We start from the raw sequence: 24,947 nt of genomic DNA on the forward strand, positions 1-24,947 counted from the left end.
TCTATAATCCTGAGAAAGGAAGGCGTGAAATGAGTACCTCAGTAACCACTTATTAAGATTTTCTTGCTTTCCATGTGCCCAAGATCATAGAATTTATTTTATTCAGCCCTCTTTGATAATTAAATGTAGTGCAATAAATTCCTTCTCTGGGACTTCATTTATTATCACAAATGACATACTATCTTTATAAAAAATGGCTCTGAATTAACCACCTGTGCTTATGTGACTCTTTTAGATTGGTAAGACTTTTCATTTTGAAGCCCCATCTTTGTATTTTAATTATATTTTATTCTTTGGAAAAAGGGGTTTAAGTTATGAGATAATTTACTTTTCCTTTCAATTTCTTTGACTAGTACATATTGTGGAAGTGATAAAATGAGCCAAGACTCATTCTTACGTGTCAATTTTTTTTTTCCATTTGAAAAGAAGAAACATCTTTATAACCTAGAGAATTAGGTTCTTGTTGCTTGTGTTTATTTCATGGAAATTAGAACTAATCATGTCTAGATAATTATTCACCTAGTGCAGTACTGTTTAATCTACTGAAAAACTCTTTTGTAAATGAACTTATGTTGAAAGAAGTGGAATTTTAAGGAGCTGAATAAAAACCCCACCAAGACATCTTACAAAATGCAAATAACAAAATCCAAAGATACAAACCCACCTAACAAAATTTACATTCATGTGTAGGAAGGCTGTTTTTCCTCTTTCTTCAATTTCTAATACTTCCTTAGCCAAGGCAGTCACCATACCCATGGCTTACAATCCTGAAGCACTGGAGCTGGCTCAGAGCTGAGCTGCACAAACCTTTGATCATCCCTGAACTAAATCATTTTTGGTTCCAAAAGGTTTACTGAGATTGCTGTTTCCAGGGAGTAAGGGACTTGGGGGAAAAAGCAGGGCAGCTGCTCCAATAAGGATTTTCTGCTGCCAGGAGCACGTTGGCAGCTCACTCAGCCTTGTCCATGTCAGAACTGGATGGTCTCAGGAGACATACTGGATAAAACAGGCTTTGTATCTGCTTCTGTCCTCTGTGTTTCGAAATCTCACTCCCTGGTTTCATTCCTCTGTGCCCACCAGGGGTGCAGCTCACACACCAGCGCAAGGGAAGGGCATCTCAAGACTATAAAAATGGACCTTGACAAGTATCTTGGTCTAATGCATGCTAAGCCCAAGTCTGGGTTTTGCTTGAACAAGTGCTGGAAAACTGCAGGGAGAGGGAACTCTGTAGAAGAGGACAGAAGGTTCCTCCTCGAGCTGCACATGCCTGTGTTTAGATGGCTCAGTTTATTCTTCTGACTTTGTAAGCAAGGGAGAAGTGTTCTCTGCCATCCTACAGTGAGTGCCTAGAGTGGGGTAGGTAGCCTGCAGCCTAGGAGTTCCTGTTTGTCTCTGGATGGTGTGTAACCATTCCCACAGCAAGAAGCCAATCTCCTCTTACATCAACTCTCCAAGCACACAGACTTCTGAAAAGATTTTGCTGGCAGAAAATACTATATATATAATAGTAATAAACAATGTGGAGGAACTCTGAGGTTCAGTATTAATAAGGTCACTTGAACTCTCATGCTGACAGCTCTGAACTCAATGTTTTTTGCCAACTTTCCTCTAAATTAGACTGCAAATTGCAATTATTGGATATCTGAGAGAACATTATGCTGTGCAGGAAGTGATCACGAAGCCTCTGTGATGATGGAACAGCTTAAATGAAAAGAAAGGCGTGAAAGCGATTTTTTGAAAGCTGGAAGCTGCCAGGGAGGAACCTTGACAAGAGGAGAACGAAATTTCAGAGTCTTTCTTTTGAAGTATGAAAATTAATTCAGAGGCCCTGTGGCACTGATAACAGGAAATGAACCCTTGTATTTACAGAGTTCTGGTGCAAATTCACCATGGTCTGAGTATAGTCAAATGCTGGGGTATGATTGATGTTCCACTCTTATTTACTATTTATATCAGAGAAACCTCAATGAATCACAGTCATAAACTAAGGTCTGCATTGTACTGTGCGTATGCAGAAAAGAAAAAGTTCTCCTAACTTCAGATTTTTTAACAATCCCCATGTGAAAGCAACTGGGACTCTCAGTCCTCTTTGAACTAAGAAATGTTCTTGATTAGCTGAGATGGCTGATTTTTAATTGCTTCTAATCAAAGCACTTAAAACAGGAAACCTCTTGGTAGCCCGTAAGAATTCTTTTATCTGCCTTCTCTTTGGACACAAAATTGCTTTATTGTATCTCAAATTAACTTGTAGGATCCAAGAAGGAGCAAAACCTCTATTTGTGCATCATGTAGCATATGGGGGTTAAATCTTCACTGATGTTTGTAAGTAATACCACAACACTGACAACCTCCAACCTCCCCACAGGTCCATGACAGGTGAATGAGTTTTTCTACACCACAAGTGTCTCCTGATTTCCCGTGTTTGTGCCTTGCTGAGAGCCAGGAGGTCCTGGGAGAACACAGGAGACATTTCCTTATGATATCTTTGGGGTTTACCTAGAGGTGGAACACAGTTTTATGCCTGGCTTGGGGATATAGATGGGTATGGATAACTCTGGGGTCATTATCGAATCTGGTATAACTGCATAGAAGGCTGAAACTTTCTCTTGTTAAAATTTGTGCCATCTTGGGGAAGAGGGGATGGAATAATTTTCAGGTTTTCAGCAGTTGATTGAATTTATGTTAAAGCTTCAGTGAAAAACATTTTGTGGAAATTTGGAGAAAGGTTACTTTTTTTTATTCCTTCCATGTGAACAAACTGTCTACCACAAGAAGAGTCGCCACAGAACATTTTAAAGAAGCCTAACTGGTTTTATTAAGCGTTGTGGATGTTACCCATGTGCACACTATTAGAGTGTGCACACTGACACTGGCTGACAAGCAGCTTACATATCGAAGTGATGGAGCCTGTTGTGAAGGATTGATTCATTCAGTTCCCTGAAGACTTCATTTACTTAGTTACAGAGAAGATTGTCTCTGGCAAATCCCATATACAGAGAACGCAGCCCTGCTCTCTTGGTAAACAAACCCACACTCTTCTTTCCTGTAGCTGAGCCTTGCAAGTGACCTGTGCTTGCTGCCTCTCTGGCACTGTCAAGGAGTACTTCTCTGCATGTTTGCCTTGGTTAAGGTAACCTCTGGGGTCAGGGGTGCAGGAGAGCTCAGGTGCAGCCTGATGCCTTTTTGTGCCCAAACCCCTGGCAGACTAAAAACCTGAAACTGAAATCTGGTTTACTTCAAAGATGGATTTTGCACTTGACACCACGTAGTTATCCAAAGCTTGGCTAGTTCTCTTGCTGTCACCCTGTGGCACCTTCTGCGGTTCTGTCTTTAAGCAGTTTCAAGGGTTATGTAAACATAAGAATAATGGAAGACAGCCCAGTTAACACATCAGGCTTTATTAATGATTATTTCCTCCAGTCACAGTCTAACTCTTGCTTTGCTTGAAGCATGTTTATGTCTGGGTACTACATTTGCACTCATACTGATCAGATTTTAGCGTTCTTTGACAGACAGAAGTTGTCTATTTTCTGCTATTGTACCCTACATTGCTGACATTCCACTTGGGCTGGCCAATAAACTTAATTTGCTTGCTCTGAATACGACCTTTAAACATTACCAACTTCCCTTTCCAGTTTGCAGTATCTTTTCCTCCACAGCTCGAGTTTGCCAATGATTTCAGATGTTTGAGCACTGGTTGCTATCAGGTTTACTCAGCTTTTAGGTGCCTGCTTGTTTTGGCTAGTTGGGCTGTGTGCTTCTCCAGGTAAATTTTTATACCTACAGTAATTTAGGCAAACAAATCCTCTAATGACAGGGGGGAAAAGAAATGTGCTGAATGTTTGTCACTGCATGCTTGTGACCAACAAAGAACCTGAAAAATGCTGCTATTATACTAAATTCTCTGTGCTTGACTCTCACTACCTGGTTTGTTTGTCGGTAGAGTTAATAGCACAAAATTTGCAAGCAGCACAGATTGTTTCTCCCTCTGAAACATGGCATATTTATTTTCTTGGAAGAACTGATGTTAGGCAGAAGCATCTCTCTAATATAGCTTGAGGAGAAACCCTTGTCCAGACTTGTTCATTGCTTTGCTGCTGAAGGGGAGTGAGAACTACCTAAATTATGTGGTGTATGTGCCACTGATACCTTGGGTGTCATCACCAAGGAATTTACACAAATGGCTTTGTCTTAATTCAGTGGAAAACTGCTTTTGATCTGGATCCTGTAATCTGCCTTTTATCTCTGGTTTTGTCACAGGCATAAGGAATGAACTACATGTGTGGGAAGTTGGTAGATTGGAAATTTATCTTTGATTTCCTTTCTTTGCATCTTGCTGTCTTGGTTTGAACCTTGTCACATTATGTTTGCCTGTACATGGCCAAACTTTAAAAAGAAACTAAATCAGATGAAGCAAAAAGTCAGAGCTTTCTCTCGTTTGCTGTCGGTAAAAGGAAATTCAGAATATAACGATCTTGCTTGGGAATCAAAACTCCCTCTTAACAACTCCTTGAGTTAAATTAGAGTCCAGTACAGAAAAAGGTTTGGAGATATGGCACTGATCAATTTTCTTTAATTTTTCAGAAAGGGGCTGTTTGCTGGCATGAAGCTGAAGAAGAAGAAAAAAGGCGAGAAAGGGCTGACTATTGCAAACAAAGATGCGTTGGGTAAGGCCTCATAAATCAATATTGCAACAGGGAAGAGCAGGTGGTGGGGGGTTATATTAGGTCTGATTTCATGTGAACTCATTTGAATTGTGTCTTAAGGCTTAGCATTGATAAAACAGGCAGTAAACTCCTTATCATTCCCAAATAAACAGAGAGCTAATTCTGTTTGCATTAGCTGTTTCATTAAGTCCACGTTCAGATTCTGTGAGTTCATACTGCTCTATTTGGTAAACAAAAAATGTCATCCTGCCTCTTACCATAGAAAGATGGCACATTTTTGAGGGCTTTTTTTTCTACTTTACAGGTAGATAATCTATTACAAGTGTGCAATTCCTCCAGACTTTCTGCTTCTTTCAGAAACCTTAAGTACACAACCTTCATAGGCTCTGATGGCTGGATGGGCTGGCTCAATAAAGCTGGCAGCTTTACTCAGGAGCGTGCATGTGCCTGTCATGGGTGCACATGGGGTGTGGAGAGTGGCTACAGCCACATAGATATGGAAAATGATTTTGCACAGGAGGGGAGCTGCTGCCATAATCAATGCTGCTCGATACAGACCATGAGAGTATCTCTAACTGGGACACCCAGATAAATAAAATGCTCAGTTCATGATGATAAATTCACTGCTCTGCTCCAAGTGAGATTTTTGTTGCTAGAAATCAGATGTGGGGTTTACTTCTTTGTTTTCTTTATCAGGTGATCATGATAGAGGTGCAAATTTTCTCCACAACACTCTTGGAAAACAAGAAGAAGTAGAGGAAGACCTAATGAACAACGATGCCTTGTCCAGTGCTTTTGGATCCTTAAGCCCAAACAGGAAAAGGTGTTCCTTCATGTATCTTACCTAACATCCCCCTAAACGTCTTTTCCACCCTGCCCAGGAAGGGCATTATCCTAGAACAAAATGTCTGTCAGAAAATCCATTTGCTGACAGCAGTGATCTCTCCACTCCTGCTCTCCCACATGACAGAGTGGAATGCACTTGTCAGCTCAGTGGTATCACTAGATGCTATCCAGTGCAGGAAGAGATTGAAATGGATCCTGAGAGTGCCTCAACTGTGCTAAGGAACTCTGCTAAAGATAATGAGCCAAAGGGAACAGCAATCTCTATAGCGAAGAGCTTGCGTAGTTGTGTTTTTCATACAGGGGCGAATGCAGTCCAGGGGAATGGGAATATTTGATGGGATCAAGTAGTGAAATCATTGTCTTACATGATAGGTAGCTGCACTGGTTTGTGTGGATGCAAAACATTTCCCTATCAAGAAGTATATGAGAAAGACAGAGATGGTCTTTGCTGATGAAATCAAGCCTAACAGTTCACAACAAAGCTGTCTGCCATAAATAATACTGGTTTACTGTTGAGAAGTCTTTCCAGTGTGTGTCCAAGTACCAGCCCTTGCCTAGAGATGTCTAATGACTTCTTTTGTCATTTAAACAGGGCAAAGCTGGTGACCAGAATTCATGAAGAGGAGATGAAATCCCAGAACTACCAGGTGAGCAGGGGGTGACAGCCTTTATGTGCCTGTGAATTCCCCAGGCAGGCTGTACCTGAGCCCAGGAGTGTTCTTGGTGTCCTTGTGCCCCACAGATTGCCATCACCATCATCGAGGCCAGGCAGCTGGTGGGTGAGAACATCGATCCTGTGGTGATCATCGAGATAGGTGATGAGAAGAAGCAAACTACAGTAAAGGAAGGCACAAATGCCCCTTTCTACAATGAGGTAGGTGCTTTCTCTTAAAGAAGACACTTTCTTCAGTGACTCTGGGTCAACTCTGCCATTTGGTAGCTCATAAGGGGATGAATTAAATTTGCAGCACTTCCACATCTGAGCAGGGAGGTCTCTCCAGGGACAAAGCACCAGCAATAGCTCCCTTGGGTTTAGATCCATTTGCTCTTTTTCTTTTGTCCCACCTGTTCCCCACCCTCTCCACCACTGCTGCTGCAGTTTTTCAAATCATCCTTTTGGGAGCTCTGTCTGCACTGCACCCCCACCACCTCCACTCCCTTTTCTACTATTTCATGGTTTTAGCCTTTTCTTGACATATGTTTGTTCCAATTGGTGACAAACAAGGCCAAAACAACCCCCAAAGCCACTATGTCCTTTACATTTCCTTGTGCATCCTGTCCCTTTTGACAATGCCTTCTGATTCACACTGAGGCTCATGGGCATTTGTGAAGCAAGTATTGTGCAGCCATGCAAGGAGTAGAGTAGAAAACAAGTCTGGGCCATGGCAGAAACATGTCAGGGGAAAGGAAAGAGTTTTTCATTGTCCACCACTGCCCCCCAGCACCCCAAGCATCTCACTGAGGCTCTGTGCCGTAACACAGAATGCTGAATCATGCAGCTGACAGCCCTGGCTACCTGCACAAGGATGATTCTGATCTGCTGTCCTCTTTTCCCACAGTACTTTGTGTTTGATTTTGTTGGACCACAGGTGTTGCTGTTTGACAAAATAATCAACATCTCTGTAAGTATCTAGGAAAGCTTAGCACAGTAAGTAAAGGTCGTTGTTGTTTGTCTGACTTCAACTCAAAATGATTCTTAATGTAGTTAAAAAGAAATAATTTTAGGTACTAAGAGTGCTAGAAAGCATGAAGTATGGGACAGAGAAAGGATAGAAGAGAGGATAAGGAGGAGAGACAGCAGAGATTTGAAGGAGCATAACCCAAAAGGAAGATTTAGTCTGCATTTTCAGCGACACTCGTTGCTGGCGTGGCAAACTGCAAGGTAGAATGACAAAATTCAGCTTAGGTCCCTCTTCTCTCACTGTCTTCATCCATCTAATTTTCAAGCTGCCACTTCATCCAAATGACTGAGTTGAAACTTCTGGTTTGTATCAGTTCCGCAGATATAACTGTTTCTAACTAAACTGAATTAATGCAGATGCCTTATCCTCAGCAGGGGCTCTGGGAGCTGTCTCCAAGAGTTCAGTGCTGCTTCCACTGCTCACTGCAACTAAAGTTCCAGCAAAACTATCAGGGGACCTTATTGCTGTCTCCAAATACCTGAAACAAGGTTAGAGGCAGGTGTGGGTTGGTCTCTTCTCCTAAGCAATGAGACAGGACAAGAGGAAATGGCCTCAAGTTGCACCAGGAGAAATTTAGCTTGGATATTAGGAAAAATTTCTTCACTGAACAGGTAGACAAGCATTGGGAACAGACTGCCCAGCGAAGTGGTGGAATCACCACCCCTCCAGGGATTTAAAAGGCATGTGGATGTTGCAGTTGGTTTAGTGATGGATTTTGCATTGCTGCCTTAATGGTTGGGCTCCATCTTAAAGTTCTTTTCCAACCTAAGTGACTCCATGATTCTGTGACATCTCAGAACAGTCCTGATGGAAGACATGCATGCTCTTGGACTTGGAGCATTAGATAATGATGTGCAGTTTGGAGGTCTATGGAGCTGTGTTAATTATCTTGTCTGAAACTCATCACCACACTTAGCAAAGCTGCTAGGGAATTAAAGATCTCACGAGACTCTGGGCAGTGCTGTATTTGTGTTATTTAGAAATATCACAAGCTGTGTTCTTCGTGAACTCTTTTTTTTTGCTAAAAGTCCATCCATTTTGTCAGAGACTTCTCTGGCAAATAAACAGTGTGTTGTTGCTCCAGGAAAAGTTCTTTTTCTCTGAAGAGCTTTGTCTATTTCAGTAATGTACACCAGGAAAAGATCTGTGCTGGTTGAGCTTGAAAGAAACAAGCAGTGCTCAGGAGCTATAGGACACATTGCTCTCTACTTCCTTTTCTGAGCTGCTAATAGAGTGACCTTTCTCAGCTACAGAATAAAATGTATTCATTTACACATGGGCAGCTGGACAACTAGGTTTTCAATGCTAGGAGTAAACTGACAGTCGGAATCCTAAAGTTCCATTCAAATCCACTGTATCACACACAGAGCTCAAATATATGAAGTGCATAACTACATAAGGTATCTGCAGATCTGATCTCATCTTTCCTGTGAGCACAGAATTTACTACAGGCTGACAATGGCATGGGAGTAGATAATCACCTCACTGCTATGACATATCACAACATGTGGCCCCATAGGTGTTTCAGGCATGGTTTGTGCATCAGCACAATGCCAAGGCACCAACTCCTGTGTGGTGCTGCTGCTGCTTTGGGGGATGTAAAATTATTTTTCTCGGAGGTATAGCCAGTCTTTCCAATTTCACATTCTTTCGATAAAGATTCCATATATCCAGTGGTGGAGGGGAAAGCACCAGCTTTCTGACTGCATTGGGAGTGTGGGAAAATGTGTCACAGTTACCTGCTGTTTATCTGCACAGTTTCATCAGGCTCAGCAAACTTACTTTATTTATAGCTGATGAAGGTGCAACACTAAGAAATTAAAGGTCTTCTAGGTAAAAATGACTTTAGGAAAAAACTCAGTAACAACAATGAACTAACCTTGGGAAATGCTCATGTATGTTACTGAAAACAGAGATTCATTACCTTGCAACATAGTTTTGGAGAATGCAATCTATCAGGGGAGCAGAAACAAAGAGAGGAAATATGTGTGCTTGGAGTGAAGGAAACCCCGAGGGATGGAAAGTTTCACAGCACTTGCTTAGCACAAATCTCGTTTAAGAAGAAACAAAGATTGGCAGCCTCCATTATCAGCAATAATTAATGCACCAAATTTGCTTAATCTGTAAAAATGAACTTATCTACATATGGAAGCTCAAGGAAAACAAAATAGATTAGTGCCCTTGTCCATCAGTTTAGCAGTTAGTCTAGATGTATTCAAACCCTGCATTTGAGAGAGAGATGAGACTTTCAATGTCCCAGCACTTGCTAATTACTAGATTGTTTTCCTCATTATTCTCTTCCCATACATTTCAGCAAACTTGTAGTAATACCACAGTAAAACTAAGGTGCCCCTTTTGTGCTAAACCTGTATCTCCCTTGCTGAAATATTCCTCAGTGTAACACTGTGTTTGTGCTCATTCAGAAAATCTGAAGAAAATCCTTTGGTCATCTACAGCCAAGTGAAAAGACACTAATCTTTAATTAGATATGGTGTGGACATGATGTTCTCCCTCAGAGAAGACAAGAGATGTTTGCTATAAACTTCACACTCACTTGCTTTGTTGCATTAGAAGAAAACATGCTTGGAATAAAAAGGAACAGGAAAGATGCAGAGTGTTTAATAGAAGCAATGAGTTATTTCCTCAGCATTAAAAGCAACGTGTACTGCAGGGAATGGAAACCCGCATCATTTCAGTGGAACAGGAGCATTTACATTTCACAAAGCAATCCTCAAGGACAGAGAAGTGAGTTTTACACATTTAACGTTTGACACTCTCTGGAAATGCTGTTATGGAGAGGAAATAAGCAAAGAGCAATGAGACAGCACCACTTTGGACTCACCACATACCTTCATCTTGGTTTTGAGTCTTAAAGAAGCTCCTAGGTTTTTTTCCTACAGAAAGGCTACAGCCTTCTTCCCTGTTTAATCTATCCTGGTTGCATCTGTTGATTTGAGCATTCCCATGTACTTCTTCCAAAGCTGTAATATTGCCTGGCTTCAGGGAGAGACCCAACAGTTTTCAAGGCTTCTTCCCAACTCTTCGTGTGCCCTAGTCCAACCTCATAGGAGGAAGGGTCCAGTGCTATGATGGGACCTGACAGCATCAGGGATTGAGGAAAGGCAGTACTTGTGCACGAAGCATTGACTTCACACTGGCTCCTCTTCCACATCAAGGTTGTTTCAATTTTAAGCTTTAATAGCAGAGTAAAGAAAACTGCTCCTTTGTCCACTCTTGATTTTTCAGCTCTGGAAACTGCTTCCATATTGAAGTGAGGAATTACCAAGAGCAACTGAGTGTGTTTCTTAGGTCACAGTGACACAGTGGCCATAGGCCCTTAACAGGGAGTGACATTATATTGCAACTAGAAACTTCCTGAATTTTCTGGTGAATCTTGAGGAAGGTGTCAGTGATCTTTACTTTGAAATGTATGTTTCCTGCTCTTGAAAAGTGTAGAAAATAAATTCACATAACAAATCCAGTGCAAAATTGCAGAAGTCTTCCTATCTAGAAGTATCCTTATTTATGATGTGTAGGTCCAAAGAGAAGATGTGATGTATTCCAGATTCCTGAAATGCTGTCGGAGGCTTGATTGTTTACTTTCAATATTTGGATTTAGCTTCTGTGGAGTTGAATGAGCTTAGTTTCTCTTTGCAATTTGACCAAGGTGTTCCAGAAAATTCAGCCTCTTTCAGAGGCTTTTCCACAACCAAGGAATAGGTTTCAACCTTTTAAGCTATTCTGAAACCAGCTGAGACGCATTTTGTGAGAAATACAGTTCTAGAGGAAATCTTCCCTTAGAAGATGTTGCTAGCCTCTGCCTTGTCTGTAAAGTGAACCACATGCAAGTATTTGAAAACCAGACACGGAAATACATAGGTCTGGGAATCATGGCAATTGAAAATTATTAATTAAATTTGAATTAAATTAAATTAATTACTTGGCAGGAAGAATACAGACACAGACTCGCTGGGGCCTGCTTGCCATCTAATTTACATCTATATCACTTCTCCGATTTCATTAATGTTGTGGGGGGTAGACTAGAATTGAGTCTCTTGGTTTATGTGCACATCAAAATGTTGCCAAGAAACACTTAAATTCTTTCTCCTCTGAGTGTACTCAGTTTTTACGGCAATTCAGCTATTGCACAGAAAGTGATAAGTTTTCTGCAGCCTAGTGTGAAACCAATTATGTCCCATGTGTTTATATTCATTATGATTTATTTAAAACTGGCAGGGTAAGTAATATAACTGCATCTGCTCTGAAGGAACATCCATCTAATTCCTGTTCTCTATACCCAGGGACCTGGGATGATCATGTGTGATTCCACTCAGATGCAATTATATTGTTTTCTAAATTGGCACAATGTTGGGTAAAGAACATATTTCAAATACTTGCTGTATTTGCTGTGGCTATGTGCCCCCAGTTTTGGGTGGTGCTGGATGTTGCTGCTTATTGCCTCTGAACCAAATGTGATCTTTGTTTGGATGCTCTTTCTTATGCTGACTGGGAAGAGAGATAGTGACATTCTTTAATAAGCCTTTTTCAAACAGGTTATGCACAATAAACTGATTGGGAGTGTGCTGATAGGCTCCTTTAAAGTGGATCTGGGTACAGTGTACCTTCAACCAGGTGAGTGGTGCATTTTCTGCCCTTTTTGTCTTTTAAGTGGTTTGTGAGGCAGGGAAGGAGAGGAGAGGGAGATATGCTGCTTTTCCACTGAGGTGGTTGTGGTTTACACCAACTTAAAGCTTTTGGGAGGGTTGTTTTCCTATTTGGAGAGCAGAGTACCAGCAAAACTGTTGGAAAGAAGTTCAATACTGAAAACACCTTGGCAACCTGCCCCTTGGTGGGTAGCACTTTTCAAGGATGGCATTGCTTTAAGTGATCAGAGTGGGCAGCTGAGTGTTCTACAGAACTGAACTGCACTCATTTGTTACGGAGCATCCAAAGCTCTGCCACCTGTGTTGGGGTGGAAGGAGCAGAGGGAGGGAGAGCAGGATGGAGAGTTCAAGTAATGGTGAGGAGAGCACAAGACAAGAGGAGGAACAGATCATAACAGGAGAGAGAAGATGACAAAGAGGTGACCATGGGTCCACTTGACCTTTCATCTTCAGAGGTGTTCAGTGCTTTCTGAAATTAGAAGCTAAGAAAAGATCACCTACCTCTCTTTTGGTGTTTTTTTTTCACAACCATCCACTAAACATGTACCTTTTTCTCTTCCATAATTACTCAAGGACACAGTCTCTTCTTTGTCTTTGGGAAAGAACATATTTAGGCCACTTGCCGTAGATGTCAGAGTTACAGGAAGAGTGTAGAGTCATTCAGGCTACCTTCTCTGCAGAGTTTCTGTAAGAGTCAGTGGAGAGAAATGGCCTATCTGAAGTGAGCAGTCTACATACGTGCTCAGGCTGTGTTAGTCTCTGAATTCTGCCCCATACCTCCTGCTCACACTCTAACAGGAGGGTGATGTTTGAGGGTTGATCTTGAGCTCATATCCCAGATACACTGTGGTCTCTCCTTCCCACTCCTTTACCCACCCAAGGTGACATCCAAGGACTTAACATATAATCTTAGGGTCTTTCTCAGGGTTCTTGAAGTAGGGTTACAGAAAGGGCTGTTGTGGGTGAATTGCCTTGTACGTTTTCCCCCTTGAAAGGTGGAGCTTAACCTGCTTCTGGCTAATTCTTCCTCTGACGGCTGTCCACTCTCCTTCCTTCCTTTCTCAGCTGACTTCCAGTGTTACGGTGGCCACAGCACCGAGCAAGGGTTTTGCTGCCACAGAGTTCTGAGATCTTCAGACAGTTCTCGTCAAAGAGGTGGCCTTTCCTCATAAAGCTTTAGTTCAACTGCTGAAATCTCACCCAGCCTTCCACTGGTCTTTAGTCATTGATCTCAGTAAACATTGATGAAAATGAGCTTGTTTCTCACAAGCTCTGGATCAATCCTTTGCTTGCCTTTTTGATCACACAACATGTTGGACTCTCTAGAAGTGTCTGGTATATCAGTACACTTCAGCACAATCCCCCCAACGGAACAAACGTTGTTGGATGTACCTTTTCTGGGAGTGAAGAGGAAAATATTTGCATTTTTTTATGTCCTCTATTTGAGTGTTTAAGCTTGTCCTTCTTACAGGTCATCAGTTTTGTGACAAGTGGGCACTTCTCACAGACCCTGCTGACATTAGGACAGGAGCCAAGGGGTACCTGAAGTGTGACATCAGTGTGACTGGGAAAGGTGATGCAATACAAGCTACACAGAAAACAGCTGATACTGAGGAACAGATTGAAAAGTACTGCAATAATTTTTTGGGGGGTTTTCTTGTTTTTTTTTTTAACTGCTTTCTTCCTTACTAGGTGCCTCAATAGTCCTCTGTCCTCATTTCAGTCCTTTCCTTTTTAATGTGGGGTTAATAGCAGGATAACACTGTACACTTGGCTGTTCTCACATGCTCAAAGAGAGTTTTTACAGTCCTCTCATCTAAATTGAAGGGCATGTTAGGGTCACTTCTCTGCAGCTGATAGAATAGACCAAGTCCTGTTGGCTAAGTTACAAATTACCCCTGACAGAAGGTTCATTGATCTGAAACCAACTAATGATTTCTTAAAGCAGTGAAGCAAGAAGAAAAAATATGAGGAAAGCCTATTCCTTCTCCACTCTCGGATGCGTGTGTATGGATATCTCCATATCCTTAAATAAACTCAAGTCTATTATCATTCTCCTTGTAAAATACAGAAGTTCAAGGTGGTAAATATGCTACCCGCATAATTTAAATTTTACTGAAGCAATGTTTCTGGTCAGTGCTGACATCCTGGACCTAGTCTGTGGAAAGTCACCAAGCTGATGGAGGACTGGAGCACAGGGTCTATGGGGAAGGGCGGTGGGAGTTGGTTTTTTGAGCCTAAAGGAGAGCACTCAAAGGGGTATAATACATGAAGAGAGCAGAGACAGGCTCTTTTCAGATGAGTGGCTCTTTTCAGTAGAAGGATGAGGGCTTTGGAGGCAGGCAAGAACAAAGGAATTTCAGAAAAGATTTTTTTTTACCATGGAGATGGTCAAATGTAACAGGGGCCCGAAGAGAGTGGGAAATCTCTGTCCTTTAAGATATTCAGAATTTACTGAACAAGGTCCTGAGAACTTCATCTGACTGGACCTGATTCTATATCACATAGACAAGTTTGCTGAGTAATGCCATATCATTTTCTAGTGGTAAAAATATATATTTTTTGGTTCAAATGAAAAAGCAAATTCATACACCTTTTTGTGTCTTCTCAGGTGCATGCTAACTCAAGGTCACAATGCTGTTGGAAAAAATATCATTTCATTGTCCAAGTTTTCAATTTTAAGAAAATGGCTTCTCTTTTCCTTTCAGGAATCTCTTGATCCCCAAAGGCTTTCCATCTGAAAGACCATGGGCCAGATTTTATGTGAGAATTTACAAAGCAGAAGGACTTCCGAAGATGAACTCTAGCATCATGGCCAATGTCACCAAAGCATTCATAGGCGACAGTAAGGACCTTGTGGATCCCTATGTGGTGGTCATGTTTGCAGGTCAAATGGTAATTGGGATCCTCTTGATCACAAAAGTAGGCTTTCTTTCCTATTAGCTGTGCTACAGGCAGGTGATTATGCTGATGTCCTTTAACTTGTAGTTACATAAATTAGGTAAAACATGTATCTTGGTCATCAGAAATTGTTCAGTTCTTAAATTATGCAGAAATAAAGTCATGGAGGCACTTAATGCCAGCAGATCTAGCATCAGCCTCACAGCAGTAGGTTAGAGGCAGGCAGAAGGAGGGGAAAGAGAATTCTGTAGCACTGTTACTAAAACATTGAGTTACAAGACAGTGATTTACCCAGCACGGTATTAGGTAATTGCTATGTTCTGGTCTCCCTAGAGTGAGATAAGGAAGCAGGGCTGAAATCAGTGAGGATGGTTCAATCAGAGTTTCAGAGCTGTGCATTGATTTCTGAATTACTCTGAAATTCAGGACCTTCTCAGCTTTCCTGTGGGTGGAGTAAGCATTCTAGCAGTGTGGCACAGTGTTGCCTGGCTTCATTGCTCCTAGAGCAACTTCAGCATCAAACATGGTGTGACAGATTACTGCTTAGAGGGGCTTCTGACTCTGGTGGAAGAGGAGTGTAGAGGAGGTCCACGGGCCTGGTTCCCCTGGGATACACCCATGAGACACTGTATCAGGGAGCCTGTCTTGATTATTGGTGTAAATAAACAAAGGATCAAAATGGAAACTATTTTAAGCCAGCAATGCTTTCTGTGTGCAAGGAAAATTTAGGGACAGCTCCAGTCAGTCCTTTCCAAATATTTCAGGCATGAGAACAAGGCTCTTGATGCTGATTGCGTGTTTTGTCATGGATCCAAATTGCAAAGTACTACATCTTATACTACTGTGGGTTAAAACAGGCAAACACATGCAGCACCTTCAGGTTCAATAGAGGGCTAACAAAGACATAGTAATGGGTCACTGATGTGAGTTTGGACACTGGTGTGCAAAATATGGTTTTATAGGCAGCGTTGGTGAGTTTTCTGACTCAGTTCTCCCCAGCTAATGTGAAAGCAGAAGTCATGCCATGGCCAGTGACTGCACAGACTGTGATACAGTCCTGCCATCTCCTCAGGTTTGGAGGAATAGCTCCAGGACCTACACCTCCTGCACATAGGCATATGTCCAGAACATGAACCACAATAATCATATTTTATGCTAGATAAATTGCCTCATTTAAAGTAATCCCATTGGCACATGCAGCCTGGCACCTGTAATGAATTTAGTCTTTTATGAGAAAAACTGTGCTGCATCACCACTGCCCAGATATTTTAAAAGACATTTGAAGATGTGCAGTTTGTAGCAGAAATGCCAAAGTCTGGTTTTACAGATACTTTTAGTGGATAACGATCCTGAAGAGTTAGATTTTATTCCAGGCTCTGCTGTTTTCCAGTGAGAAATCTTTAGCCATAATGTGGTCTTTTATTAGATATGGAGGGCAAAATGAACAAGCTAATAGAAAAGCCAAAGTACTTTCAAGATAGGTTAGTTGTACTTTAGAAATGGCCAGAGAGATGTTGCTAAGCACAATTTCTGCTGTACTCCTTGCCTTCTCCAGAGTTCAACCCCTCTGGAGTTAAGTTTGCTGGACTTTCATTTCAGGGCCGGACAACAGTGCAAAAGAACTGTGCAGATCCCATGTGGCATGAACAGATTATCTTCAAAGAAATGTTCCCTCCACTCTGTCGAAGAGTCAAAATCCAGGTCTGGGATGAAGGCAGCATGAATGATGTGGCCTTAGCCACCCATTTCATTGATCTGAAGAAAATATCAAATGAACAAGATGGTGACAAAGGTAAAGGGGAAAATGTCTGTTCCAGGATATGCCCCTAAGATAAAATCTACTTGCATGGGATCTTGGCACTGGCTAATCCTATTTTAGGAATATCCAGAGTGAAAGTGTTGGTTCTGATACACCTTCTGTTGCTTAATTTCACATTATATTACACTGTGCTCAGTGCATGGAGGGTCTGACGTTGTTCTTGTTAAAGGGCTGCTGCCTACTTTGGTACCATCTTTGTGGCTGTGGCAATAGTCTACTCTAATCCACAGGGGATGACTGATGTAAGTTTATAGTTCATGTGAGTTTCTGTTGAGCAATGAAGCCACAAAATGAAAATCACTAAAAATCAATGGCAGAGTGGGCTTGTGTTTTTGATCTACCCACTGGAAGCAAAGTGTTTAGGTAAGGCTCAGCTGGGCGCTATCACAGCCCAGGGAGGCACTGTGAACTAGTGTGTTATCCTCTGTGTGAGGAGAGGCTCACTATCTGGAGTCTTTTCACCGATGTTTGAGTCTGCATGTATAGCCTTGTTGATGTTGTGTGACCTATGTGTAGAACATGGTCAATTATCATAGCTCAGCGAAGGCACAGTGACTCCTTAAACCTGCCAATTCAAATGTGTATCTGAGTCCTTAATCAGAAAATAAAAGAAAAATTCATATAAACTGAGTGACACAGACTTGGAAACAATTTGAACTAAAGGAGAAAGCTTCTATCCTCTCCCATCATGTCCCAGCCCTTAGCCTGCAGCGGCAAGCTCTTTTTTCAAGAGATGCAATAGACCTCCTGCCCAGCACGTGTGGTACCATGACCTTCTGAGAAAGAGCTCCAAACCAGCAGAGTCGCTTGGGTATTGGCAGAGGTTCTTTGGTGTCTAAGAATTGCCCTGCAAAGCAGTGCTCTGTGTGAAGTGATCCCCAACTGCACAGAAATGGGTCCAGGTTTGGCTTTTGGGGCATTAGAGGCAAGATTTCTTGGAGCAGACAGTGAGGAGAGCATGCTAACACCTAACAGAAAAGCCACAAAAGGTACTTTATCTCCAGGATTTTTGCCTACCTTTGGGCCTGCCTGGATCAATCTCTATGGCTCACCCAGGAACCACAGCCTCATTGATGACCACCAAGAGCTGAATGAAGGTTTTGGAGAAGGGGTCTGCTTCAGGGGACGTCTCTTCCTTGAGATTGCTGTGGAGATACTTTCAGGAGGAGCCCGTGAGTCGAAGTTTTCAAGCATTATCAAGGATATCAAATTGTCATCTAAAGATAAAGACTTCAAAGCACTCAAAGGAAAAGACAAAACTGAGAAAGCAGGAGAGGACCGAAAGTCAGCTTCTCCTTCAGACAAGATGAACTCAACTGAAGTGGAAGTTGAGCCTTTTGATGTACCTTTAGAGGTCAGTATGATATTAAGAGAATGGTTGTCACGTGTCGGTAAACCTCCAAGAACAGCACTGGTGTGTGTGTTTGGGGTCAGGCCATGTAATACTGCCTTTTGTGCTCCCTGGTTTCTCCATGCTTCCACATTCTTGGGACCTCCTCATAATAATACAGCACAAATGCAGCGTTTAGTGTGTACCTGTAAGTCAAAAAACTATCAAGTAAGATTTGGTGTTCATAAAACTTAGTCTCCTGTCCTATTATTCTTTTTGCACTAGCTGCATCCACATGTTCCTACAGACACTTATCTAACTTAATATCTGCTAGAGAGCCAGTGTGGGCAGCTGGGAATTATAAAGCCTGACTTCCTGCATTCATCCAAGAAAACCCATGGTTGTCAATTGAAGTCAATAGGGAATCACTGACATAGATTTTGTGCAAATGCAGAGAGATAGATGCAGTCTAGCCTGATTTAGGCTCTTCCTTTAATATTACATTGCCAATGTGGTGTTAGTGTTAGGTTGATAATCTCTTTAGAAGAAGAGCTGAAAATTATGTTCTCAGTTTCAAACAGTGTTAATTGATGTTTGCCTAATTCCATCTGTTGTATAGGATTACATCATGGGAAGATCTGCACTATGGTGCTTTGAGTAGGTTGGACAGTTGTGGCAGGGCGTGTGGGCTTGGGAGCAGGGCCAGTGTTTGAGCTTTGATTCTCTGCTCCACCACGTCACTGTCTGGGAGCAACAGCAATTACTGCATAAGCAAGCTCTTTTTTTTAACCCAATAAATAGGAAAAAAGTATTCTCATAACCAATTTTCCTCTCATTTTCGTGTATCTATGACAACTGCCTGAAAGGAGGTTGTGGTGAGGTGGAGGTTGGCCTCTTCTCCCAGTCAGCTAGCAATAGGACAAGGGGAAATGGCCATGAGTTGTGCCAGGGGAGGTTCAGGTTGGATATTAGGAAAAATGTCTTCGCTGAAAGAGTGGTTAAGCATTGGAACAGGTTCCCCAGGGAAGTGGTGGAGTCACCATTGCTGGAAGTGTTCAAAAAATGAGTAGATGTGGTGTTTTGTGACATAGTTCAATGAGCAGGTTCAGTCAAATTTGGACTTGATGATCTCAGAAGTCTTTTCCAACCTTGATGATTCTGTGAATCTATATCATTGATCAAAACTTTGGCTTTTGTAGTGCGAGTTCTAGCTCACTTCTTAAGATATGTGTCCTTCATTACTTCTGATTCTTGGTCTTTCAACTCCATCTCTACAAGTAAATAGGAGAGGAGCAATTATTCTTTGGTCTTGAGGCCTAGCCTTGAGAAGTGCTTTTTCTTGGCATGTGCCCTGGCACTTCTGGCATGAGGGCTGGCTGGAGTGGGTCAAGGAGTGTGTTAGCAGAGAACTGGCATGGGCAATTGCAAGCCAGTTGTGTGAACCTGTGCCCCGCTCTTACTTATTTACTCATATAGTTGTAAATTACCTCTGTCCCTCAGTTCTTCTCTGAAGACTGTAATAGAGGTGACATTCAAAGACCTTTATTTCCATATAAATTTTCCTTTATATGCAATAAATCCATTATGAGTAGCTCAGACACTATGGTCTTAGGTCCTGGCTAAATACCCCAGGTAGGGAAACAAACCCTGCTGTAACACCAAAAAACATTAATAGTAATAATAAGGATTTATTTCCAGCTGCTGTGTCTCAGTTTCAAAGAGAGAAGGAATAAAAGGCAACAACATGATACAGTGATGCTTGATATTCTTTTGGTTTTGACATTCAGCAATATTTCATGCTACAGTAGACAGTAATTGTATTACAACTCTGAAAGGAAAAGCAGGAACTGGAGACATTACCAATAATGTGAAAAATGTCTCATAGACCCTCCAAGACAACAGAAGCAAATTATCCATCCCCACAGCACAACTTTATTGACCTAGTCCAACAGCAAGAAGATATTAAAATTTGGGTTTTTTTATAATGGGAGATAGATGCGTGTGTCGTAGTCTCTGAGCCTCGGCTTTATTAGACACCCTATGTTCTGGATTTCATACTGGAAAAGTATAAAAAGCTAAAGTTACTCTGGAGCTGCACTCTGTTTGTGCTGTTGACTTTATACGATGCTGTTAATCCTTTCACTGAAGACCTATGCTCTTTTGCTGTGTATAGCAGAGGTTTTTCAAAATGCAGAGATCATGGACTGTGTCAAAAAGTTTTTCTGCTTTGCAGAAGACAGGGAAACAAATATTCATGTAGAGATGATGTTTCATTCATTGCCTCACACACATTGCAGAAGAAGCTACTGCTGATCTTGCCTAATGGGCCTCAGTTTGCACTTGTGAAATGAGAAGGGTTTGGATGGGAAGATGGCAGCACCTGGGGTGTAAATCTGGGGAGAACTCAAACCATAAAGTATGTCACCTTTGAGCTTAGTCTTGGCTTGGGCCTAATAGCTTTTTTGTTAATGACCCAAGAGCATCAGAAGTGTTAGCTGGTCCTCCTTGATTGAGAGTCCATCCCAGGGACAAGCAGATGCTGGGTCTCCAATAGGTGTAAACAGAGCCCAGCAGAGCCTTAAAACTCCACAAAAGACCATTACGCTTTTCCTTTGTCCTTTAAGAAATAGTAAACGGTAAAATAAATGCCAACATTTTCCTCCTTCTTCTCCAATAGATCTATGAAGAGAAATTTGAGGAATTCCTTCTCTTTGGGACATTTTTTGAAGCCACAATGATTGATAGGAAGTTTGGGGACAAGCCAATAACCTTTGAGGTTTCTGTCGGTAAGTGTGTTATGGTCTTACCCAAAGCAGAGAGGGAGCCTCAGGAGCAATGGGATGATAGGTGTTACTGACTGGTGTGTCTCAGGGTTCAGGAGTCAGCTTCAGAGTAGAGCTTACATTTGAGTTAAACCCTGATTATTTCTCTGGATAACTGTCAAGCTGAGCATACTGATGCTGTCTTATGCCCCAAATGCCCTGTATTAATACAAATCCTCTCACCCACTATATACAGCAACTTAGCCAGTATTTAGCCTCTTATGTGAGATCAAACTCGCATAATTTACTTCAGGCAGAGTTCATTCTGTGATGTCCATTGCAATTAGTCCCTGGCTGTGAGGGAGCCCTTTTTGGAAAGGATCCCTGTCCATTGTATTGGCCAATCCCATTAATTACCTGTGGGTGGAGTGGGGCAGGGGGGTGATGTACAGCCAAGACTCAAATTGAATGCACCAGCTTGTCCTAACATTCTCCTGGTAAGTCCTTTCCTCTTCCAGTGGAAAGCAGGACCGTACTCCATGTGCTCCTCATCATGGAGCTAGGTTGTCCATGGAAGCAGACTGAAGAGAAAATGAAGACATTTTCATGAACATTGAGTGCATATTTTCAAAGCAGAAGAACTTTCTCTTAAGAGAGAAATTGGTCTCGTTTCCCTTGCAGGGGTTTGATTATCTCTGTACGAGACCCAGCAAGAGCCCAGGTGCACGGTAGCACCCTGACACTTTCAGTCTTTGCTCGCGTCCATGACTGTGCTCAGCTGTAAGGCTATGTGTGCAGGGAGAGATGCTGTGACAAACGGGAATCAAGGAGTGATACTGATTCCTGCCGAAACTTAGCAGGAAGCTGAGCTGAGAATGACAAGAAACTCATTTAAATAGTTGGGCAAGAAACGATATTGATTCTTGTCAGAATTAATACTAAAGATGAATCTGGCTCTGAATTCTGGACCTGAACATCTATTAGCTACCTGTGTAGTGGAAATTTGGATCCAAACTTGGCAAGTTGTCATTATTTACACAAAAGGCTGAACCAACAATTCAGATCAGGAGGTCATATGGGGTGATTCAGTACACTCTTCTCTTGCAGGGATTGTTTTCTGCCTGTCTCTTTTAAAATCTGTAATTATCAGTTTGATGGATGTACCTCTTTCCCAGTGCTAATTGCCCTTTAAAGCAAAATCCTTTTCGGGAAGATGATTGTATCATTGGCAGAGTTGTCTGGCATTAGGCTTGAAGCTGAGGCCTCAAAGCATTGTAATTACTAACTCTGCAACCCTACTATACAAAATTTACTTGTCTGAAAAAGAGTTTATCACTTCTGAGACTAAACTTTGAAATGATCATCCATATGTTTGAAGAAAACATACATTTTCTGTGTAAATCAATGCCATATCAGGGCTCTGGAGTATAGAAATATCAACAGCAGTATTGTTTTGGTTTCTGAATTTCTTTAGCAAAAGCTGGAGGTCCTGGGGGCCAGCAACCAGAGGATCACATCACTTAGTGATGTGATATACTAGGTATATATCACATGGGACAGGTAAGGAAACACTGTCCTGGCACCTGACATTCCACAGACAAACATAACCTGTCACAACCTTTATAAACTGTGGTGTGGTTAAAACAGCTAAATGAACAGGAGGGGACAAAGATTTCCCACTGGTATGACTGGTTGTTTTCTTTTTTTAAACCCATTCATGTTTACCACCTCCAAGTTAGACATCTCCTGTAACCCTGGGTCTCTAGGTAACTTTGGAAGTACTACTGATGGGGTGTCAGCAGGAGCTGGAGGGAAAAAGAAGACACATAATGGAGAAGCAGAAGAAAGCCTTCTGCATGAGGGGGAAGATGACATTTCTCATGACCTTGGAGTACCCCTGATATCTACCACACCCCCCGAGAAGCCACTGATCACAGGTGGGAACAGGTGAGGATCTGTGTTTCAAAAACGTCATGTAGGACTCTGGTTCTTATTTTATAATCCTGTGGGACTCATTGAGGAACCTTGGCAGCATTAAAGAGTTTGTGTGAAATGGAGGGTTTTAGGTCCTCAATTACATCTCTCACAACAGTAAATTTTTTAGTCTTCACTGAAGTGAACAGGCTCTGAGCCATTTTATACTCATCTAATCTTGGGCTCTTGAACCCTTTCTAAAAGGGCTGTGTTACACCAACTGTACATTGAAAAGCTACAGGAAAACACAACTTCAGTGCCATCCCTGGTTTAGGGTCCCACACTGTGATCACAAGTAACATCCAGCCAGTGTCCAGCTCCAGAAGCACAATACCACATGTGAAATATTGACATCTGGTCAAGGCAAATTCAACTTCCCAGAACACTTTCCAGAGCTAATAATTACAGATACAGACTTAAACAGCAAGTAGTAACAGAAGTAGGAGGAAATAGTCCTTGAGAAAAGAAATGGAGCTATGGAAGAAAACATGCAGAACAGTTCTTCTAAATAGCCTTGTTTATAAACAGAATCACAAAGGTTTAATTCATTCGAAAGATGCTAATAAAAAGAAATATTTTCTTTATCGCTTTGGTAGGTAGAACAATCCCCGATATAGGTGACTGCCAAGACTAGATGGTACCTCTTTCTTTAGAAGGCCAAGCAGTCTACAGATACAAGGACCAGGAGGAAAATATCAACCTGGATCTGTTTGGTTTCTGGATATCTCTAAATTTAAAAAGCACTTTCATTCTTTTCTGCAGTCAATGGCTCACTTAGATTAAATAAGAACTTGTGAAAGAAAACAAGAATGACAATATCATGGTAAAAAATTTTGGTTTTGCAGCAAGTAAAAAAAAGAGGGAAAAAACCTCAGTGCTTGATAGAAGGATAGTTGCCTTTCCTTGTTAACAGAACTGCAGATTTGGGTGCATGCAGAGCATTATTATCCTCCCTGAGAGAAGCTGGGATTTTTTAGTTTTCCCTTAACAAGAATTTAGATTTAAAGAACTGTTATAAAAGAATGAATCACTCTTCAAATCAGCTATTTGCTTCTTGGCTTGCTCCCGTATTAATAAAGTTTTCTCTCATTAAAGATCCCTTTTCCTCAAATTTATGTAGAATGCTGCATATTTTTTTCCCTCCTGTGCTATTTAAAACAGCTTGGCCAGCCACAGATACCAATTAATGAGTTTTTCATTGTCTTCTTATAATGGCATCTTACTGGTCTCACCACTGGATATTTTTAGTATTAATCAGTATTTAATGGGATATTCAGTAGTTTAGATAAACTGCATTTTAGAGTCATAAATGAATAATGGAAAACAAAAAGAAGAGTATATTTTGGAGATTAAAACCACTAACTAATTAAAGGATCAGGCAAAGCAATAAGGCTTCTAAAGCAGACCCCGTGATACTGCCAGGAGTTTTCCACATTTATGTCAAAACTTATATACTAAGGATAAGATAACACTGAAAAAATTCAAATTCCTCAAAATTGTGATAGTGGGAATAATAGACATGAAATTTCAGTTTTCCATTTGAATTTTTTTATGGCTATATACTCGTCTTAGTAAATCCAATGAAAAAGCTCATAAGCTCTATGAATTTCAGGTTAATATGTTCAGGCCCTGGGAGATAGTTGAATTGATTTTCTCTTTTATGGAAGCACCAAAATTAATGATGCCCAAGGCCTGTGTAGCTCTGCTGTGCACCAAATTCAATGGGTAATTCTCACTTTGTAGTAGGTTATTGAGGAGAAAGTAAATGGAAAATTCTCTCTCTTTTGATATCATATGGGGCACTAAAATGAAGTTACAGAGAAGATATTAATCTTTTTAAGTGGAAAAAATTCACACATAAACCTCTTAGGGGTGTGTGGAAGTTTGGAGTCATTGATATGACACTCAAGAACAACAAGTGATTTGATTTCCATGGTCTTGGTTTGATGATGAAACACATGTGGCCAGTTCTACCTGAAATCACTGAGACTATCTGAGGCCATTAGAGCCATGGCCAGAAGAACGTGAAGTGGTTTGCAGATGTTCATACACATTAAAAAGGTCTCCTCTGTCCCACCATTGGTATGGAAAATGAGGAGGCCTCTATTCCTCTATTGTTAAATCCAGTGTGGCCAAGCAATTAAGTTTCATGAGGCTGTAGTATTTATATAAAGGAGGACAATGTGCTTATCAGATATATGGACTTGACATAGTACCTATTGCAGCTCTAATCAAAACATCAAGCTTTGTGGCAGGTCTGCAGAGACTCTGGTTATGCTGGCATCCTGCTCATTTTTTTTCA

General features: G+C 41.4%; 1 protein-coding gene across 1 annotated transcript in view; it reads left to right on the forward strand.

The window, feature by feature from the left end:
- Positions 1-4,588: 4,588 nt before the first annotated feature.
- FER1L6 (fer-1 like family member 6) overlaps positions 4,589-24,947 on the forward strand; it is a 59,021-nt gene continuing 38,662 nt past the window's right edge. Inside the window, exons 1-12 of the mRNA XM_042036405.1 lie at positions 4,589-4,667; positions 5,364-5,490; positions 6,106-6,160; positions 6,256-6,387; positions 7,073-7,135; positions 11,749-11,827; positions 13,331-13,487; positions 14,568-14,754; positions 16,360-16,552; positions 17,584-17,933; positions 20,587-20,695; positions 22,438-22,618. Coding sequence (XP_041892339.1) covers positions 4,604-4,667; positions 5,364-5,490; positions 6,106-6,160; positions 6,256-6,387; positions 7,073-7,135; positions 11,749-11,827; positions 13,331-13,487; positions 14,568-14,754; positions 16,360-16,552; positions 17,584-17,933; positions 20,587-20,695; positions 22,438-22,618 — 1,697 coding nt within the window. The 5' untranslated portion in view covers positions 4,589-4,603. The remainder of the gene's footprint in view (positions 4,668-5,363; positions 5,491-6,105; positions 6,161-6,255; positions 6,388-7,072; positions 7,136-11,748; positions 11,828-13,330; positions 13,488-14,567; positions 14,755-16,359; positions 16,553-17,583; positions 17,934-20,586; positions 20,696-22,437; positions 22,619-24,947) is intronic.

The sequence above is a fragment of the Corvus kubaryi genome, unplaced genomic scaffold, assembly GCF_017639235.1.
Source record: "Corvus kubaryi isolate FWS band 111438036 unplaced genomic scaffold, C.kubaryi_AGA036_p1.0 37385, whole genome shotgun sequence".
Classification (NCBI taxonomy): domain Eukaryota; kingdom Metazoa; phylum Chordata; class Aves; order Passeriformes; family Corvidae; genus Corvus; species Corvus kubaryi.